This window comes from Prionailurus bengalensis, chromosome A3 (assembly GCF_016509475.1).
Source record: "Prionailurus bengalensis isolate Pbe53 chromosome A3, Fcat_Pben_1.1_paternal_pri, whole genome shotgun sequence".
In the NCBI taxonomy this organism is placed as follows: domain Eukaryota; kingdom Metazoa; phylum Chordata; class Mammalia; order Carnivora; family Felidae; genus Prionailurus; species Prionailurus bengalensis.
This window is the reverse complement of record NC_057354.1, coordinates 11,004,005-11,024,679: the sequence shown is the minus strand read 5'-3', so window position 1 is coordinate 11,024,679 and position 20,675 is coordinate 11,004,005. Positions and strand designations below refer to the sequence as shown.

General features: G+C 55.8%; 1 protein-coding gene across 1 annotated transcript; it reads right to left on the bottom strand.

Annotated features, from left to right (window-relative positions):
* Positions 1-680: 680 nt before the first annotated feature.
* Positions 681-19,801, bottom strand: KCNG1 (potassium voltage-gated channel modifier subfamily G member 1). Its single transcript, XM_043553666.1, has 3 exons — positions 19,596-19,801; positions 7,746-8,557; positions 681-1,845 (listed from the first exon to the last, which is right to left on the bottom strand). Exons 2-3 carry the CDS (start codon positions 8,529-8,531, stop codon positions 1,075-1,077), a joined length of 1,557 nt encoding a protein of 518 aa, XP_043409601.1. The 5' UTR covers positions 8,532-8,557; positions 19,596-19,801; the 3' UTR covers positions 681-1,074.
* Positions 19,802-20,675: the final 874 nt, after the last annotated feature.

Below are 20,675 nucleotides of genomic sequence, written 5' to 3'. Positions count from 1 at the left end.
TCTGATGCCCTCGAGCTGAGGAAATCTGTTGGCAGGCTGGGGGTCTCTCTATGATGCATCACCCACACTACCTGACATTCCCATCGGAGGGGTTGCCTTTGCTTCCCAGACTGCCCAGGGGACCACGGCCACCTTCCCAAAGCATCCATCCTACTCTAGACGTAGATTCAGGTAAATGATTCAAAGCATTTTTTTTTTAAAAGAATGTGACAATAAATGTGGATAGAAAAGAAAATCCACAGTGGTTTTAAAAAATAAGATGAAGTGACTTCTCCTTTATAATCGGCGATGCTGACAGGCCCCCTTGGCGTCTACTTAACTGCTGGGGTGCCTTGGGGGAAAGTCGGAGAATCGTAAGGTACAAGGAAGAGAACAGAGGATATGAGAGAAGGGAAAAGGGAGGAAGTGAGGCCAGGAAAGTGAGAGGAATCGAAAACTAGGGGAGGATATGTGGTATTTGTTGGCCATTTCCCCAAAGGCCTCTGTTCTCTCTCTTTTCCCCAACGCCCCCTGGGCCCCACCAGGCCTGAACGACCCAAGGAAACAGGCCCCTGTACTCCCAGTACCGGCCCTGGCTGGCTTTGCAAACAGCTTCCTCTCTTCAGAGCCCTGGGGAAGGCATTTTCTCTCTTTTTCACTGGTTTTCTTTAATTGCATACGATCCACACTACACACAGACATTTGCTGTTGCCATTTGTATTTTTTTCTCCAGGCAGGCCCATGAAGCAAGTCTTTGCTGGGCATGTTATGTACATGGTGGAAAGAACAAAGCCATCTCCTTATTGAGGGAAACAGACATGGGGGGTGGGGGGTAGAGGGGGTGGGGGTGCTGGGCTTTCGGCCAGCTTCTGCTTCACTTGTGGACGCAGAGTGGCAGGGGCTCCTCTGTGGACCTTGCAGGCTTCCTCCTCGGGGTGTGGTTCTAGTCGGTTCTGTGCCAGGGCCGCGCTCAGAGCAGCACGTGCCTGAAGAGGCTTCTGATAGTGACGGCAGTAGCTTCAGGCCGCAGAGGGCAGGCAGAGCTGGGGGTATCCTGGCGGCGGCGGTGGGGGCGGCGGGGTGTGTCCTCTGGGCTCAGTTGTTGTCTCTGGTGTCCGAGGAGGCACTTCCGAACAAGATGTCACTGTCGTGCGACATGCTGCTCAGCTGCGACTTGGTCTTGATGAGGAACTGCGCCCTCCGGAACATCACCCTCTCCTGCTCCTGCTTGAGCTCCAGGTAGGAGCGCGAGAAGGTGTGGAAGATGGAGGTCACCGGGAAGGCCATGAGCAGGATGCCGCTGAGGATGCTGCTGAGCGCCACCACCTGGCCGGGCGTGCTCCGGGGCACCATGTCGCCGTAGCCCACGGTTGTCATGGTGATGACGGCCCACCAGTAGCAGGCAGGGATGCTGGTGAACTCGGGGCTGTCGGCCATCTCGTTCTCGATGACGTAGAGAAGGGGGGCAAAGAGGGCGATGGCCACGCAGAGGAAGAGCAGCAGGAGCCCGAACTCGCGGGTGCAGCGGCGGGCCGTGAGCCCCAGCGTCTGCAGCCCCAGGGAGTGGCGGGCCAGACGCATGACGTACAGGATGCGCAGCGCCCGCAGGACCCGCAGCACCAGCCCCACCTTGTCCAGGTAGCTGTTGCCCGCGCCGGACTTGCGGCGGCCCGCGGAGGCGCCGTCCACCAGCAGGGTGATGTAGTAGGGCAGGATGGCCACCATGTCGATCAGCGTCAGCGGGCTCCGCAGGAAGGCGAACTTGCTGGGCGCCTGGATGAGCCGCAGGAGGAACTCGAGGGAGAACCAGCCCACGCACACCGACTCCACAATGAAGACGTTGCGGCACATCTGCGAGCACCGGCCCTGGGAGAGAGGCGGGAGGTCAGGGGGAGAGGTCAGCCGTCCTCCCAGCGAGGCCGTTGCGTGCTATGCCCCGGCCCCTCTCTAGTGAGGCTCCCTTCCTGGGCCACGCCGGCCAGGCCGAGGGCTGCAAGCACCTGCATCCACCGCTCTTCACCTCTGGAGGCCACACCGGGCTCCTGGATTCCAGGCCCCGCCCCCAGACCCCGCCCCCGGATTCCAGACCCCACACCCCAGATTCCATACTCCCCCACGACTCCAGGCCCCGCCCCCGGACTCCAGGCCCCGCCCCTGGACTCCAGGCCCCGCCCTTGGATTCCAGACCCCACACCCCAGATTCCATACCCCCGCCCCCGGACCCCAGGCCACGCCCCTGGATTCCAGACCCCGCCCCCCGCCCCCCCCCATTCCAGACCCCACCCCCCAGATTCCAGGTCCCACCCCTGGATTCAAGACCCCAGAAGGGCTGCCTCCTTGACTCCACCCCTGGAGTGTCTGATAGGTGTCTCAAACTTATGCCCCAAAGTGGCTCCTGATTTTTTTTAAGTTCTTTTTATTGATTTTGTTGGCTACAATTGACACAATATTGTGTAAGCTTCAGGTGTACACCATGTTGATTTGATACATCTATAATATTGGAATATGATTACCACCACAACCTTAAGCTAACACCTTTATCACCTTGTGAAACTATCATTTCTTTTTTGGGGGGTGGAAACCCATCAAGATTTAGCCTCTTTGGGCTCTTGCTTTCCCCTGCACACCTGCCCACCAGTGCTGTCCCTTCTTAGCTATCCACCTTTCCAGTTGCTGGGGTCTGGGAGACTCAGCCACATTCTAACCCCTCTCAAATGATCCTCAGGAAATCTGGTTGGTTCTTCATTTAAAATTATTTCGGGGCATGTAGGTAGCTCAGTCGGTTAAGTGTCCGACTCCCGAATTTGGCTCAGGTCATGATCTCTCGGTCTGTCGTCACAAAGCCTGCTTGGAATTCTCTCTCTCCCTCACTCTCTTCCTCAAAATAAGTAAATAAACATTCAAAAAAATAAAATGATTCCAGAATCAAACCACTTCTCATATGTCTGCTGCCCTCACCTTGGTCCAGCCACCGTTCTCTCTTGCCTGGACAGTCGCAGGCACCTCTTTCCTGGGATCCCTGGTCCCTACAGTTTATTTTGCACACAGCCAGAGGGATGCTGAGAACATGAATCAGATCCTGTCCATTCTCTGCTCAGCACCTTCCATGGCTCACAGAGATAGCTTGGAGTCCTTTCTGGGACACATGGCCTTGCTGCTACCTCTCCCACTCCCTAGCCCCCCTCCTGCCCTGTTCCTGTGCTCCAGCCTACACCCGGGGCTCCCTGCACCCCCAAGCCAGGCCTGGAGTTTCTGCTCCCCTGTGGGAGTCTTCTTCCCGGAGACACCCACATGGCTCTACCCTCCTTTCCTCCAGCTCTTTGCCTCACTATCACCTTCCCAGGGAGGTCTTTCGTGATCCTCGCCCTGATTAAAAGTCCCCTCCCTCCTCCCTTTGTCCTCCACCCTGATTCCCCTTTTCCTGCTCTGTTTGTTCAGAGGGCTCATCATCTCTTAATATGCTTTATAAGTTACTTATTTGTCATGTTTATTGTCAGTTTCCACCCTCCACCTCCCCTGTTCCCCTGCCCCAGCTGATTATAGCCCCACAGGGAGGGGCAGCTGTGTTCTCTCTCTGTTCACCCTCAGGACCCCAGTGACTGGAACGGCCTGGCACGTGACAGGTGACCAATTCATCTTGGTCACCAGAATGGATGGAAGCACATGGGACTGGCGTTTATTTATTTACTATTATTTTTAAAGTTTATGTATTTATTTTGAGAGAGACAGAGAGAATGTGAGCAGGGGAGGGGCAGGGAAAGCGGCAGGATTTCAAGCAGGCTCCAGAGTGGAGCCCAAGAGGGGCTCGAACTCCTGAAACTGTGAGATCGTGACCTGAGCCAAAATCCAGAGTTGGACGCTCAACCCACTGAGCCACGCAGGTGCCCCGGGAGTGGCGTTTAGATGGGAGTGCCAACTCAAGGCCAGGTGGGCAAAGGGAGCCCAAGAGAGGTGGGCACGGGGGTGGGGGGTGGGGGTGGAGGCCTGCCAGAGAACACAGCTGTCCTGCTAAGTACCTCCTGACGACTGTCCCAGGAGAATTCAGGCTGCTGCCTCACCAAAGTCTGCAGGGGGGATGGACATCTGGAGTTCTGCGTGAAATTCCTGCGTTTTAAATGTTGCGATGATTCAATACAGAGAAACCACTCTGTGGGCCACTCAAACGCATCTGTGTGCCGCATCTGGCATGTGGGCTGCCAGCGGGTCTCTCTGGTCTGCAATGGGACTGGGTGGGTAGACCGTCCCCAGTGGCTTCAGACCTCCGTCTGACAGAGTGGGCAGGTGCGTGTGGTGCCAGCCTGGGCACCTGTCATTCCTGGGCACAGCTGGGTTCTAGGAGGCTTGCGATAGCAGCTCTCTCTAGGAATACGTTAGAGGCTGGAGAGATGAACTAGGCCTGGGTGGGGCTCTGAGGTCCCGGTCCTCTGTGATGGGAAGCCCCCTCCTCTAGAAAGCCCTCCTGGAGTGTGCCCCCTCGAAGTATCCCCAGCACAGTTGGCGGGCCTCTCCTGAGAGCCCCCTTGGCTTGGGTCTCACGCTCAGGGTCACAGGGGTATCCCTGTCCCTCCTGCACTAGACCTGAAGTCCCTGTAGCTGGAATACTCATTCTGGTCACCCTGCGATGCCTGGCGATGCCTGAAGACAGTGCAATACACTCAAAGGTGTGCTCAGGGAGCAAGTGAAACAGTGAATCCCACTGGTCTCCAAAATGAAGTCAAAGAATGGCATTTTTGGTGAATCATGAAGAAGTCCAGGCATGATTGAAAAAAAAAAAAAAAGCAAGGGTTAGAAGTTGAACAGAACAGTGGCTTTATTAGTATTTTCCTGAGAAAATCAGGATTGCCTATGTTGGAGTGAAGAAGAAATTTATGCTACACACAGGTGCTTTCGGACAGGTCTCAAACAATGAGCCTTTTCTCTTTCTTTTTTTGGCAGGTGCATGTAATCCTTATCGTTAGCACTTCCTGCACGCTCCAGCACCAGGCATCATTCCAATCACTTCCCATAGACTCGCTCAGAAAGTGAGGCACAGAGAGGTTAAATAACTCGCCCACAGACACACAGCCAGAGTGGACAAAACGGCATTCAAATTCAGGCCATCTTCATCATTCCCCCTTCTGCTTATCAAAAATTAATTTTACTGGTCGAGTGCTGCTTCTTTTCAATACTTATTTTAAAAATTCAAAGTATAGGGGTGCCTGGCAGCTCAGTCTGACTTCGGCTCAGGTCATGATCTCACGGTTTGTGGGTTTGAGCCCTGCATCGGGCTCTGTGCTGACAGCTCAGAGCCTGGAGCCTGCTTTAGATTCTGTGTCTCCCTCTCTCTCTCTCTCTCTGCCCCTCCCCTGTTCGCGCTCTCTCTCAAAAATAAATAAACATTAAAAAATTTAAACAATTTAATGTATACAAAAGCTCTAGAAACCCCCCATGTATCATGAATGCAACAGTTGGTGTTACTTCCTTCATAACATATGTACACAGAAAAGTCCTCGTGTGGTGAGCAGTTCCAATGTTCCATCAGAGTTCACGTGAAGCACTTAGCACATGCAGGGTACACAGCCAGTGCTCAATAAATGCTGGCTTGGCGCTATTTTTATGTTGAGTTCACACAACCATACCTATTTCTCCATTGCCTATACAGTTTGTACCTGTCTGAATGTTTTGGTCTTGAAACTTGCTTCTAGAATCATCCCTCCCCACCACCCCTCCCACCCATATGGGGAAAGGGTCCCAACTCAAAAGCCCAAAGGTCTCATACACTACGAAGCTGAACTGGGGAGCACACACTTTCCGTAGACTCACTGTCCCCCAAGAGCTGCTGTGTGGACTGCACAGGGGGCACAGGCCAGAAGGCCTGCTGTATACATTTTGAGAGGCTGAGAGTTCAAATTAAAAAAAAAAATTTTTTTTTAATGTTTATTCATTTTTGAGACAGAGAGAGACAGAGCATGAATGGGGGAGGGGCAGAGAGAGAGGGAGACACAGAATCGGAAACAGGCTCCAGGCTCTGAGCCATCAGCCCAGAGCCTGACGCGGGGCTCGAACTCACGGACCGCGAGATCGTGACCTGAGGTGAAGTCGGACGCTCAACCGACTGAGCCACCCAGGCGCCCCAGAGAGTTCAAATTTTTAAATGAAAAACACCTACTTTTATTTTTACAAATTTTTAGTTTTTTTTTTTTTTTTTTTTTTTGAGAGAGCGAGAGACAGTGCGAGCAGGGGAGGGGCAGAGAGAATGAGAAAGAATCCCAAGCAGGATCCACACACTGCTAGCACAGAGCCAGACGCAGGGCCCGGACTCTTGAGCCATGAGATCATGACCTGAGCTGAAATCAAGAGTCAGATGTGTAACCGATGGAGCCATCCAGGCACCCCCAAAACACTTTAGTTTTAAAAGTTGGCAACCAAGTCAGACTTTTAGGGAGCACGGTACGGGCCAATCACACACTTCCGTGGGGCTCTGTGGAGTCCCAGGCTGTCATGTGGGCCCCGTACTTCCTGGTTTAAGACCACAGGATTTGGATGCAGTCAGACCTGGGTCTGGGCAAGCTGCTCTGCCTCGGCGTTCTGTCACGTGGGTATAAGAACCCCTCCTATACCGGGGTGCTGGAAGTTTCACTGAGAACTTAAGATTTAAGCAGAACTACAGCCCAGCCCGGGGCTCCTAATAATTGCCTGCCGTGTGCTACCCCTGAGACCTGAGCACACACCTCAGTCAGGCCGTGGAGCAAACACTTTACACGCATTTAACACAGAGATGCTCACTATTTGAGGACATGTGCACACACACATACAGCTACCAACAAAAATTATGTTCAGGACCTGGAAAATGGTTCTGGGATATTTACAAAATATATAGATATATATATTTATAGACATATGTTTTTTAGGTTTACTTAATTGTTTTGAGAAAGCGGGAGACAGCACAAGCGGGGGAGGGGCAGAGAGAGAGGGAGACAGAGAATCCCAAGCAGGTTCTGCACTGTCAGTGGGGAGCCCTGGTGCAGGGCTTGAACTCATGAAACCATGAAATCATGACCTGAGCCAAAACCAAGAGTCGTATGTCTAACCAACTGGGTAACCAACAGTCACCCAGGCGCTCCTTTAATATATTTTTAAAAATGTTTTATTACTTATTTTTGAGAGAGTGTGAGCAGGGGGGGGGGGGGTGTGCAGAGACAGAGGGAAACAGAAGATCTGAAGTAGGCTCCACGCCGATAGAAGAATCCCATACGGGGCTCAAACTTACCCCAGATCACGACCTCAGCTGAAGTCAGAGAAATCTCAACCAACCGAGCCACCCACGCACCCCATTCTGGGCTATTTTTAAACACGGGAATTAGGAAGGCTGAGAGAGGGATCACGTGGGTGAAATAAATTTTGAGGATATATTATGTGTTTAGCCCAGGGGCAGGCACATCATAAATCACATCACCCATGTACTACTCACTCATTTGCTCCTTCCCCAGAGCGGCTGAGCACCTTGTCCAGGCCTGACCCTGTTCTAGACCCCGGGGGGCACAGCGCACACCGGGAGGGGCCCGGGGCTCACGTGTGAACGCGGACTTGGACAACACGCGTGGGAACAGGCGGTCAGAAGGGACTGGAGATGCTGCTCAGCCAGCGCAGGCCAGGAAGGCCTCCTGGTGGAGGGGACAGTGCGGGCGCGGAGGGTGTGGGCGTCCGGGAGGGAGCGGCCCGCAGGACTGCTTGGTGTCCTGAGTGCAGAGACCCTCCCCGCACGCAGCCGGGCCCGCGGCTCTTACCTGCTCCTCCTCTTCCCGCAGGCTGGGCAGGGTGCTGATGGACAGGTTGACGGCAGTGACGGTGACGAAGAGCACCGAGAGGCAGGCGAACACCTTGCCCGGCAGCCCGGAGTGCGGCCTCTCCACCATGTCGCGCAGTCTCCGCATGCAGCGGCCCAGGCGGCCCTCGCCCTCGGCCGCGCCCTCGCTGCCGGGGTCCCCGCTGGACGGCGGCTCGTCGTCGTCCTCCTCCGCCCGCTCCACCACGTCGGCGAACTCCTCGATCTTCTGCAGGTAGCGGCGCTTGCAGCAGCCGTCCAGGCGGTCCTCGGCGACGCCCCAGTAGAGCAGCTCCTCCTGGAAGGACAGGGCGCACATCTCCCGCAGCAGGCGGAGCTTGCCGGCCCGCAGGAAGGTCAGGATGGTGCCGAACGCCCCCGGGTGGCGGTCGAAGAAGAACTCGTTGCAGGTCACGTCGTAGTCATCGCACACGTTCAGGATGTCGTCGAAGTTGGTGCAGGCCTTGAGCTGGCCCAGGCGCGTCAGCGGGAACTCCTCGAGCGTGGTCCAGGGCAGCGAGTACTTGATGCCGCCCACGTTGATGATGATCTGCCGCCGGCGGTCGTCGGGCTGGCAGCCCTGGCGGGGCGCGTCCTGGGGCCGGGGCCGCAGGCGCTGCGCGCGGCGGTAGAAGACGCCCTTGAGGGACTGGCCCTGCGGGAAGAAGGCCGGGTGGAAGGAGGCGTCCGAGGTGCAGCTCAGGGCGCTGTAGTCGTAGTCAGAATTGTCTCCCGGTAAGAGGGTCATTTTGGGCCTTCACATCCCCCTCGGGCCTGGGGGGAGAAGGGAGGAGAGACCCTCAGCGACTCCAGAGCCTGGGCAAGCAGTCCCGAGGCTGCAGACATGGGCTGTTAGGGACCGAACTGTGTCCCCCTCCCCGGATTCATAGGGGAAGCCCTGAGCCCCGCGGGCCAGCAGTAGGAGGCAGGGCCTGTGGTGTGTGTGTGGGGGGGGGGGGGGGGGGTGGGTGATTAGATTTAGATGAAGTCGTGAGGGGCGGATGAGTGCCCTTCTAGGGGGGAGGAAGAGACACCAGAGCTCCCCCTCTCCCCACCTTGCGAGGACACAGTGGGAAAACAGCCCTCTCCAAGCCGGGAAGAGAGTCCTCACCAGAAGCCGAGCACACGTGGCACCTTGAACCTGGCCTTCCAACCTCCAGAACCAGGAGCCAGGCATGTCTGTTGTTTCCGGCCCCTGCGTGGGTGTTTTGTGACAGCAGCCCAAGCTGACTAAGACATGCACTTAAGAGTAAAATCAGCAATAGTGTCATTCAGCCTCTATTGCACAGAACGATTCTTCCACATCCCCCTCACTTAGGCCATCAAAACTGACTGAGTGCTCCCGTGGGCCAGGCACTGCTCTAAGCACTGGGGGTTTGCACGGAGTCAGACACGGTCCCCGGCCACCCCCCCCCAGCCGACATCCCAATGGACTGCCACACGACACCGGTACTATTACCGACCTAATGCTCTGTTTTAAATTAGCCTGGGTTTTTTGTTATCATTGTATTCATGTGGCTTGGAAAGTCAGTTTAGCGTAGACCAGGGGTTCTCGGGCCGATTTTGTTCCCAGGTAGATGTGTGGCAATGTTTTGATGGTCATGACCGGGGGAGGCCACTGACATCTAGTTGATAGGGGCCAAGGGTGCTGCTCAACATCGTTATGATGAGCCGGCCAGACACCACAGCAGAGAATTCTCTGGCCCCCAAAGCGCACGGTGTGAAGGTGGAGAAGCCCTGATGTGGTGGTTCCTCATGGCCTGGGCAATGAGGTACTGGGCAATGGTACTTAACCTTGACCTGTTTCAATTTCCTCATCTGTACAGTGGGTAAAACCACTTGGCCTACTTCCTAGAATTGCTGAGAGGATTCCATGAATTATGTGCATAAGAGCCCCTCGTCACAGTGGCTGGCACATAGATACTCAATCATTTTTGTCTATTATTACTGTTTGTGTTTATCTGAAAGGGACACCTTGCTTTGCTTCCGTAAGTGGAAAACCTGTATCACTGGCCATAAATAACAGGCAGTGTCCAAAGAAACACATTAATTATCACAACAGTGTCACAGCTGCTCATGTATCAGCAAACATCATTTTGGGGAGATAGGGGTGAACCGGGCAGGCATGCCCACTCCTCCAGGAAATGTTCCTTGGCTCTTCTGGGTGAATTGAGTCTTCCCACGCCTGTACCTGGGGCATGATCTTTGCCATATCTGTATGCAAGCCTGGCTCCTTTATAAGACTGCTCGCTCTGTGGGGCAAGAACTGGGCTTGATACTCCGCTCCGAATCCCTGTGCCCAGCACTGTAAGAGCTGAAAGGGCTTCCCGAATGAGGCCAATGTGATGAAGGCACTTCTGAGAACCTGAGGTCAAAATATCTGCTCGCACAGGCCCTGTCTTTCCCAACCCTCAAAGCTAACCAAGGGTATGTATTCATTCATAGCTCATGGGCTGAATTTGGCTCACAAATATTCTGCCTGGCTTGGAGATTTTGAAAATGGAGGAATTTTGTGTAAAAATTTATATTCTCGGTTTCTCTTGAAAAAAAAAAAATCAGACACTTGGCAACATTTGGCCTAAATTCCGGCTGAGAAATGACCGCCTCCTGTCGGCAGGGTGTGCATGCTACAATCTACCACAGTCCCCGACCCTCCCTGTTATCTTTCTCACAGCCACTCCCCTTCACTCACGTAGGTTTCCTGCCTGGCCCCTGTAGGCATTTGAGTTGGGGAGACCCTAGATGATGGCAACTGAGCTCTCCAGAGTTAAGCCGATCCACAGGAAAGTATTAACAGTCTAATACTCTGCTTTTAAAAATCATCATCCTTCCCTCCAGCCCAGTACCCCGTGGAAGCAAGTGGTACCAGCAAAGTCTATCAGTGCCAATGGAAACCCACTGCCAATACCTGAGCGTCAATCTGTGCTACGGACACGTTCAGGGAAAATGCACGAGCGCGCACACGGGTGCACGTACACCTGTATGGATGGGAAGAGTTCAGCAGGAGGCGGGCGGGGGGGGGGGGAGGGGAGTCCATCTGAAAGAGGCTCCCATCCTAACGGAAATTCTTTTACATAAAGCAAACCGTCACTCCACTCATTTGTCTTTGGGGAAAGTGTCACAGATTGGGTGCTGGGAAACTAGGGGACACCTGCGTCTGAAATGAAAATGATTTGATTTTAGAGTGTTGAGAATGTTTCTTAACTTCGCCTAAAATTGGAACCGATCTCCTTGGGCACAGCCTGCCAGAATCCTTTGGGGGAGCGAGAATAATCCCTTTCAGGCACTTCACATTAGCGGTACCGCTTTTCAGCTCTGCTGTCTTCTCTTTGCCACCGAAGACAAGAGGAGAGGCGACATTCTGTTTGGCAAGAGTGGTGGCGGAGGAAAAGGAACATTCATTCCTCTTGTCCTGCAAGCCCTGAAGAGCCCCTGTGAAACCCCCTTGGCTGTAATCACCTCTTCCAGAATGTCTTCCTTCAACCTGTAGCTTTCCCGCCGGCAGAAAGCTCCCCCAATTAGAGATCCCTCGTTTCTTCCTCTCCTGACTCATGTCAGTTGTGAGTCAAAGCCTCAGCGTCCTATGTGGAAAGTTTTCCTGTTTAGTGTGGAGAAGGGAACAAGAGCATACTATACGGTATGGAGAAGGAAAAAGCCCACTTCGTTTGGTCTGTTAGCACGTGGAAGGCCAGATGCTAGGGTTTGCTAAATGAGGAACAGACACACTTCTCCTTGGCCTTTGGTCTTGGGGACACCTCGTCTGATGGGTGTAGGGAGACGGCTCTGCATGCTAGACTCTAGAGTCTCGAACGAAGTCCAGAAATGAAAGAGGCCCCAAAGCCCTGCTTCTGGAAAATACTGCCGCTTTTCACCCAGCCTGACACCCTCCTGAGAAGTTTGGTCTTTTAAAATTTCTCTCCCGTGTTGTATCTGTCAGTTGCAGGGCACCATGGATTTTGGTGATTTTGCCTCTGAGGGGCTGTGGACGGTTGGGAAGAGAGCTGTCTGAGAACGGGGCTGTGAGGATAAGGATGAGGGGTCCAGGACTGTCATTCTGCAATTACTGCATGTTGGGGCTGTGACAGGTCTATAGGCAAAGCAAAGACAGACCCAGCCCCTGTCTTCAGGGAGTGGACATTCTGGTGGTGGAGGCGGTCCCTAAGTAAGGTCATTTCAGGAAATAGAGCAAGGAAACGACAGCAGCATGAGCTGGAGGGGTCTGGGAGGGCTTCTTGGAGGAGGGAACCTCCGGGCTGAGGTTAGACGGGAAGGGGCGAGGGGGAAAGAGAATGGATTCCAGTGGTGCCATTCACCGAGGAGACGCTAGGTGGCGCCATGATGAGAACGGAGTTAGGGGCAGCATTTGCTGGCTGTGGGATGCGGGACAGGAGGGCAGGTGGGCAAATCCGGGAGAGACAGCAGGGGTGAGGGTGGCTCGCATGGGTGGGTGGATGGACGGATGGTCGGATGGAGTCAGACCACACCAAAGCTGACCTGAGGATTTTGTGTGTTTGTGTGGGGGGGTGGGTGGGTGGTAGCATCATCAGCCCTGGCTGGGCTGCAGGGGGCGGGAGGACCAGGCTGGCAGAGAAATGGCGAAGCCCAGAGGCTGAGGGGCTCCCCGTGCCCAGCACCCACTTCCCTATCGAAGCCGCACTCCACACCAGGTCTGGTGAGCACAGGTAGACACCACTGGTGGGGCATGTGTAGGCAGAGTAACGCGACCCCACCTAGATGTCCTAATCCTGATCCCTGGAGCCTGTGAATATGTTAGATTACACTCGAGGAGGGATCAACGTTGCCAATCAGCTGCCTTTGAGATGGCAAGATGATCCCGGATTCTCTGGAGGCCCAAGCAATCACGAGGTTTCTTAAAAGATAGAAGAAAGAGGCGGGAAAGTGTGTCAGACGCAATGCGATGTGAGGAAGACGCGACTGGCCTTGAAGACGGAAGGAGCCACAGGCCGAGGACAGCAGGCCGCCTCTAGAAGCTGGTAAAGGCAAGACCTGACTCTCCCCCGGGCCCTCCAGAAAGAACGCAGCCTTGCTGAGACACCTTTATCTTAGCCCCGTAACGCCCGTTTGAGACTTCTGTCTTCCAAAATGTGAGGTAGTAAGTTTGTGTTGTTTTCAGCCACTCAGTTTGTGGTACTCGGTTACAGTAGGAAAGTAACACACGGGATGTTGAGAAAAACCAGGTCCTACTCCCGCTCTGGGGTCAACCTGCTGACTACTCCAAGCTGGAGCAGAAGAGCTCACTGGCTCTGAAATCAGGAGACCTGGGTTCCAGGCCAGTCACTCTGACTTGGGGGAAGTCAGGCCTCTCGACTCACTAGCCATATCTGTAAAGTGGGGATACGACCAGCTCCGACCTCCTTGACTTATGGTGAGGACTAAGGCAGGTGACACAGGGTGATGTGCTTGGCCCAATGCCTGACACACAGTGGACCCTCAAGGGACACCTGCTGTACTATTAGCTAGAAGAGAGGTCGGTCATCTTTCTCTCCACCAGCCAAGGGTGACTCCTTTCTTGACCCGACCCAGTGGGATCGGAACCCAGCATTTGTCTGACCCCCAGAGCCCATTGCTAGAGGGAGTACAGTCTGGTACAGTCTCTGGGAAAGCTGTAAGGGGTATTGAGGGAAGTGATGGATGTTGCTGCAGTATGGCCCAGGAATCCCAGTCCCAGGTAGATTTCCCAGACCTGGGTCCACAGGGATTGTGGCACACAATAGTATCTTAATTGTACTCAGATCCTTGACTCAGGGTCTGCTTCTGGGGAATCCGATCCAAGAGAGGAACGAGGCACAAGAAAGCATGCCCTGCGTTGCCTGTGGTGCTAGATGTCCCTTGGTGTCTATCCCAGGGTGGGGGGTGGGGGTGGGGAGGGATGGACAAGCGAGTCGTGGTAGACACAGATGGCAGAGGAATTAGAAGCATTGAACTAGATGTAGGTTTAGTAACACATTTAGATCTGAAAAGCATGATGCCGAGTGGAAAAGAAACAGAAGTTTATAGCACTATGCTATTTATGTAAATGAACACACACACACACGTACGTTACATATTTCACAAAGACTCAAGCACATGGAAGGATCTATATCAACCACAGGGAGGATGCCTGGCAGGGCAGGGGGAGGGGACAAACAGGGCGGCTGGAACGAGGGAACCATGAACAAGACAGCCTGTGGTATCAGCCAGTGATGAAGAGCGGCATGAAGGTAACACAACTCTGGGAGTTAATCCAGGTAAAGCAAAATGCAGAGCACAAAACCAGCCAAGTCACCAGGTTCTGAACTGCCCCTAGGGCTCAGTGGAGATACAGATTCTTAGGACCATCCCTAGACCTTCTCAGTCAGAATCTCTGAGGTCGGGGGGTAGGAACTGGCATTCTGATTGGCTCCCTTAGAGATTCTCACCTGCGCTCAAGTTCAAGGGAGACCCAAAGAGTGGACGCCTTGAAAACCTGGAGATCACCCCCCTCAGGGGCCAGGGGATGCTAGAGCTGTTCTGGATTTTGGTAGGGAGCCCCCTGACCAACTTTTCCATCTCTCTGGAGGTTCCGGAAGGCTCTGCGGTACCCAGTAGAAACCCTTCTGGTGTGAAAGAAAACCTTCTGCACTGGGGCCGCCTTGATCAGATTCCCTTTGTGAGCCTACAGATCTGCTGAAACTCCCCATGCAACTTCTTTTCCTTCCCTTGGGAGAGAGATGGTGTGCGCAAGTTATGACAGAGGGCTGAGTACTCATTTCCGAAAATAAACAGTCATTTAAACCGTAAGGAGTCCTGAGTGGCTGAGGCTGCTCAGAGCCCATGGGGCCGCTGTGTGGTCAGCGTCTGACTACGAATGGAGGTATGAGACCCGGGGGTGGGGTTGGAGGGGAGAACGGGATGGGACGAAGGTCCAAGTCCGGCTTGCCTGGCCGCCCCAGCTGCTCCTGTTGATGAGCCTTCGGCCCGAGACACCATCTGCACCCACCGAGTCACCGGCCCTCTCTGAGCCGCTTTCCTCCCTATGATGTGGGGATGAGTGTGCCTACCTCACCGGGCTGTTGTGGGGATCTGGTGAGTGGAACTCTTCTACAGGAAGTAGCAGTGCTGCCCGACTGCTCGCCCCCATGGCCGTGTCCCGTCAAGGTCACGAATGGGTTCCATAAACTGCTGCGCACTCATCCCGACTGCTAAGACGCCTCCCGGCCTTTTTCACAAACCATTGGTCTCTCTTGCCTCTGTTTTCCAGCCCTGTGCCGATCCCTCGGGACGGAGCTGTCTGTCCCTCTTCTGAGTGGGAGGGGGGTGCAGGGAGAGCGCTGAACACTCACAGCGCTGTAAGAACAGCAACCACGGCCACCCTTAATTGCACACTCAGTGCTAGGTGCTGTGCTAAAAGCCTTAATTGAGTGAGTCATGTCAGACATGACCATTAACACCCCCATCTTATAGATGAGGAAATTGAGGCTTTGAGAAATAAAAACTCAGGATTCTGGTGACAGAAGTGATGAAGCCAGAATCAATCTACACCTATAGGACTCCAAGGCAAACCGTCTGCATTTCACTGCTTCCCTGGATTACGGGTTCCTGGGAGGAGGGAGAGGTCTCCACCACCTGCAGCAAGCTAGGGACTGGAGCTCGCATCTCTTATTTTCTACGGACAAGCTTTTGGAAAGTCTTTTGTGGGGGGGGGGGGGGAGCAGACAACCACCCACGGCTGGGGGAAACACATTTATTCCTATTGTATATTTGCACAAGAGCAGAGTTAAGATATCGACAAAACCTTTGATGTTGTCAAAGTCTGAGGTGCCATTTTGGCCTTAGGGCAGAAGAGCTCTCCTGTGGTGTAACGGGTTCCAGCCAGAGGTGAGGGTGTGGCCTCTGGGCCACACTGCCGGGTTCACCACTTCCTAGCTGTGTGCCCTTAGGAAAAGTGACTGCACCTCTCCGTGCCTGAGTGTTCTCAGCACACTGGGGTAATTATCCCACCTTGTAAGTGCTTGGAGCTGTGGCTGTGCATGTTAGGGCTCTGTGTTTGCTAGAAAGGCTTTTGTGTAGCAAGGCTGGCACCTCCCCTTACATTTCTTTAGAGGAGGAATGTGAAGTGGAAAACACCTGTTAGAAGAGGGGGCTTCAGCACTGGCTCTCCTCTCACCTGGCACCCACATCAAGTCATCCACTTGGTTGGACCTCAGTTTCCCCATCTGTAACGTAAACTGAAGAGGCAAACCCCTATGGTAGGCACAATAATGGTCCTCCTAAGAGGTCTATGTCCTAATCCTCGGACCCTGAAAATATGTGGCCTTACGTGGCAGAAGAGATTTTGCCGGTGTGACTAATTAAACCCATGATCTTGAGGTGGGGATATGAGCCTGGATTATCTAGGTGGCCCCCCGTAATCACAAAGCATCCTTAAAGAGGGAGGCAGGAGAGTCCGAGACAGAGAAGCAGATGTGATGACAGAATCAGAGGCCAGAGTGATGTGGGGCCAGGAGACAAGGATGTGGGCAGGTTCTAGAAGCTGGAAAGGGCAGGGAAATGGATTCTCCCCCAGGAGGAACACAGCCCTGCCGACCCCTTGATTTTAGCCCAACGAGACCCATTTTGGACTTCCGATCCCCCAATCTGTAAGATACTAAATTTGTGTTGCTTTGAGCGGCTACGTTGGTGGCAAGATGTGGCAGTGGGGACCTAACACAACCTCAAATGCCAACTTGCTAAACGAAAAGCATTTCTGTCCTGAGCAGCTCAGGCTTTCGCTTCTTTTACTCACACCACGATTCTCAACCTGTGCCCTCACCCCAAGATCTCTCCACTCCGTCCTTGCCCTGCCAGCGCGGCTTCATCTGTCAGGGGTAGGGGCTCCTGGCTGGGCTGATTCAGAGGCGGGTCATGCTGCATTAATTCCCAATTAAAGCATTCAAATGGATCCAGCCAGCGGGCTGGCCCAGGTCCCAGCACGCTGGGTCTCCTCGAGATGCGGCGCCTGCATGGAGACTCTGTCTGTCTTAGTTACCTGCTGTCCATCCTTGTCACAAGGCAGCCGTGCCGGGCGGATCTCAGTCCTGCTTCCCGAGAGCCCAAGATACCGGTGGGAGTGAAGTATTTGAGGGAGAGCTGGCTCTTCTCTCCATCTCCACCTGCTCCCCAAAAGAAAATGTGCCAGAGTCCCTGCACCCCTCTATAAAAAAGACAGATCGGCCTCCGGAGTCTCCTTATTCTGCTTCTGGCAAAATAACACCCAATGCACATCTGTCTTCCCCTGGGAGCTGTTCTGGGATGGAGGCAAAGGTTCTTTTCTATTTGCCTCCTCGCAGCCCCGAACCCCGGGAGCACAGGCATAAGCAGAGGAACAGTCTGGGGGAGCAGCGAGGACCTGGGGCAGCAGGCAGGGGACACTGCACACGCAGCCCTTCTCTTCCTTTTCCTTCAATAGGTGTTAAGGCTGCAGTGCCTGTGGCACGGTGTGGCGGGGCAGTGAGGAAGCAGGGAGAGCCTGGCTGTACCAGCCTGCCCTGGGGAGACGCAGGTGTGATGCAAAGCCACCACAGGGCAGGGGCAAATCTGAGGCACGATGCAGGTCCTGTCGGTGGCCCACTCACTCTGTGTTCTGATTTTGCCAACCGAATACTGTCTGCTCGATGATAAAAATGGCCAACAGTGATTGAGTGCTCGCAGGCTAGACTTTCCTGCCTCTCCCTTTTTATTCGTCCTATTTAGAGTGGCTTTTCCAGCCACCATTTTCCACCCAGGGACTGCATTTCTGGGTTTAACAAACCAGCCAAGAGTGGTTTCCCAGACCCCTATGTCTTTGGCAACCGGAAACGCTGACTCTTCATCACGGATTTGGAAGAGGGATGTGGAGATAGGACAGCCCAGTGAAGACACTTTTTTGGGGTCCAGGGGGTTAATTCCTAATTTCTGGTTTGAGTGTCTTAGCCCTGCACCTGGGGGGGGGATGTTCCCTGGAGGCATCTCTCAAGCCTTTTGCCAGGACCCAGCTGTGTGTCTGATGCAGAGAGTTCAAAGTGGCAGTGGGATGGGAGCCTGGCTCCCAGATCCACCCCAACCAGGCTCTGTGGTGCCCCCAGCGTGGGTTCTCAAACCTTGGGACAGGGGTCAAGGCTCCCTTGTTTCCAGCACACGCACAGTTGCCCACAGGTTTGGAGACATCCTTCCACTGGAATGGACTGCTTTAGGGAATGACCCATAAGGGCAATCCCCAGAGGCTGTCCTAGCCTGTCTTTCTAACTCACCGTCCCTCACTCCCCACTCGCAGGGGCCTCTGCAGAGGTCCAAGACAGAGGACACTGGGGCCAAGCTCAGGTCCGGGAGAACCCCAGAAGTCCACTTAAGAAAGTCAGCATGCCCGGGCCACCTGTCCCTCCCCTGGCCCCGGCACTGGCCCCAGGTCTCCGGCAATGCCAAACTTCCCCTGAAGACTTGCTCCCCATAGTGGCTCCGGCTGCTGTCATGTGTGTGGGTATCAGACACACCCTAGTGAATAAAGCTCTGCTCAGATTCATAGAGGCAGGAGCCCCTCCACCCCCCACCCAATGAATCAGAGCAGCTCCCGCTCCCTCCTGGCACCTCCCCCCTGTGCCTCATCTCAAGGTGTCAGTGAAGGAGGTCAGGTCTCCATGTCTGTCTCATCCTCTGGGTGACTTTGGTGCCTGGCACCCTTTAAGTGCTTAAGAAAATGCTGCCTGAACAGACAACTTTAATGAACCGTCATTGGTGGGAGCCTGCATTCATCAGTGTTAGATCAGGATTTCTCAACCCCCTTCCCCATGATCAGCCTCCCCTACGGAGCTTTTTGAAGACATTTTCTTCCTCTCCAAGAAACCTATTCCAGCTTTCCCGCTCCCCTTGAGAATGGCCGCATTACAGGAACCAAGGAAAAGGCGATTCTGCTTCTGCCTATACACAGGGGGGCTGCTGCAGTCAGCTACCCCTGGAGGCTGGGGCCTCCTCACCGCAGGGGCTGGGTCTCAGTCCCTACTTCTCTCCAGGTTGCAAGATGCTTCCATCCTATCCCACCCGCATCCCATCCCTCTCCTTCAGTGGTTTCTCCCCAGCTCAGCGCCTCAACAACCGTTAAGTGAATGAAATAATGCATGGGAGGCACCTGGCTTGGTGAGCTGCGCACAGTAGGTGCTCAACCCAGGTTTGTTCTATTCACGAATGAATGAATTTCTCTCTTTTCCTTTGGCACCCAGACTCCAGTCCATCCAGGCCGAGCCCCTGCTGGGTATGGAGCCCCTGAGGCTAAGGAGGCGACCACCACTTTTCCTACCATCAGATGCTAGAGGCTCCAGGAACACAGCCGTCTTGGGATCCCGAGCGCCAAGCACACAGTGGGCGCTCAATAAAAGCTTGAGTAAATGAATGACTTAGTAAAGCCCATCTGCACTGGTGGAGATGCTGCATTCTGTGCCTAAGGATGGAGTGAATAAGCGAGTGACGGCCCCCCCTCTATCACCTCTCCCCAACACTCCCTCCACCCGGGATCCAGAAACCTCCGCCACAGCCAGGATTGCGCCCCTGCCCCGTCACCGCGGCGGAGCACGTCCGGCACTTCGCACCCCGGGGGACCGCTCGGGAAGAACTGAAGCCGGACCCGCACCGTGACGGTGGCGAGCGCGCCCCGCGCCGCCGTCCGCAGCCGCTGCCGGGTCCTCGGTCGCCCCAGCCTCCCAGCCCCGCGACCTTCGGTGCCTCCCCCCGCAGGGGGAGCCCGGGGGTCACGGCCACGTGCCCCCCAGCCCGAGCCGGAGCCCGAGTGTGCCGGCGCGGGGGCCGCCGCGCGCAAAGTTCCCACCTCAAGTTCCCGTCACGGCGTCCCCGCGGCGGAGTTGGCCCGGCCGCGGCCGCGGTCCCCCTGGGCTCTGCCGGCGGGTCCCGGGCGAGGGCGCGAGCAGGGGCCGGGAGCCGCCCGGGGCCGCCTCCCGGAGCCGCGGGCAAACTTCGGCCCCCGGGCCGGCTCGGCTCCCGCACTCGGACCCAGGGCCGCCCCGCCTCCGCCTCCCGGTCCCCGCCGGGCTCCGAGTGCGCCGGGAGCGCCGCGCCGCAGCCGCCGAGGGAGGGAGCGGGGCGGGAGGCGGGACGGAGGGAGGGGACTGCGCGCGGGGCGGGGAGAGTGGGCGCGCGGCGGAGAGCGCGGCGCTGGCCTCGCCCCGCGGCCCGGTTCCGCGGGGGGCCCGCGCCTCGGGTGGGCAGCGCTCCGCCCGCCCCCTGCCGGAGCCCCGCCGGGGCCGCGCGCGCGCGCGCGCCCCTCCGCCCCGTGCTCCCCGCCCCCTCCGCCCCGCGCGCGCGCCCCCTCCGCCCCGCGCTCGCCGCCCCTGGGCCGTCCGCGCCCCACCTCCACCCCCCCCCCGAGGTCGCGCGCGTCGTCACGTGCGTTCCCCCCGCGCCTCGGGCGCCCTGCGGGTCCTGGACCCCTCGCGCTGCTGTCCCAGGGTCTCCACGTGCCACGCAAAGTCCCCGCATGCGCTTCAACCTTCTGGGGGCCACGGGCCGTGCTTTACCGCGAGGTCCCGGTGCACCGTTGCCCTCGGGTCCCTCATGTCACCGCGCGACAGGGACGTCCTGGCGGCGTCAACTTCTTAGGGACGGCACCTGCCGCGCCGGGCGCCTTTCCCTCCTGGTCCGCGTGGCCCGGCCGCCGCCGGCACCCCTGGCCGACGCGGGGCACTCACACCGGGCCCTGGGGTCCCGGGGTCCAGCGCCCAGTGCACAGGCAGCCGGTCAGGAGCGACGCCTCGCTTCGAAATTGGTAGGAGTCGCGCTTTTGCTGGGGGGTTGGGCTGGAAGGCTGTGCCCGAGGGGGCGCCACGGCAGAGCCTGCCGCCTCTTAGTGTCGCTGGCCTCCCACCCTCCTTTCCTTTTTAACTTCCAGCCT

Coding starts and splice junctions, on each gene's coding strand:
- KCNG1 (XM_043553666.1), bottom strand. CDS start 8,531: ATGACCCTCTTACCGGGAGACAATTCTGACTACGACTACAGCGCCCTG. Junction 1,846..7,745: donor TGCGGGAAGAGGAGGAGCAG/GTAAGAGCCGCG, acceptor CCTCTCTCCCAG/GGCCGGTGCTCGCAGATGTG.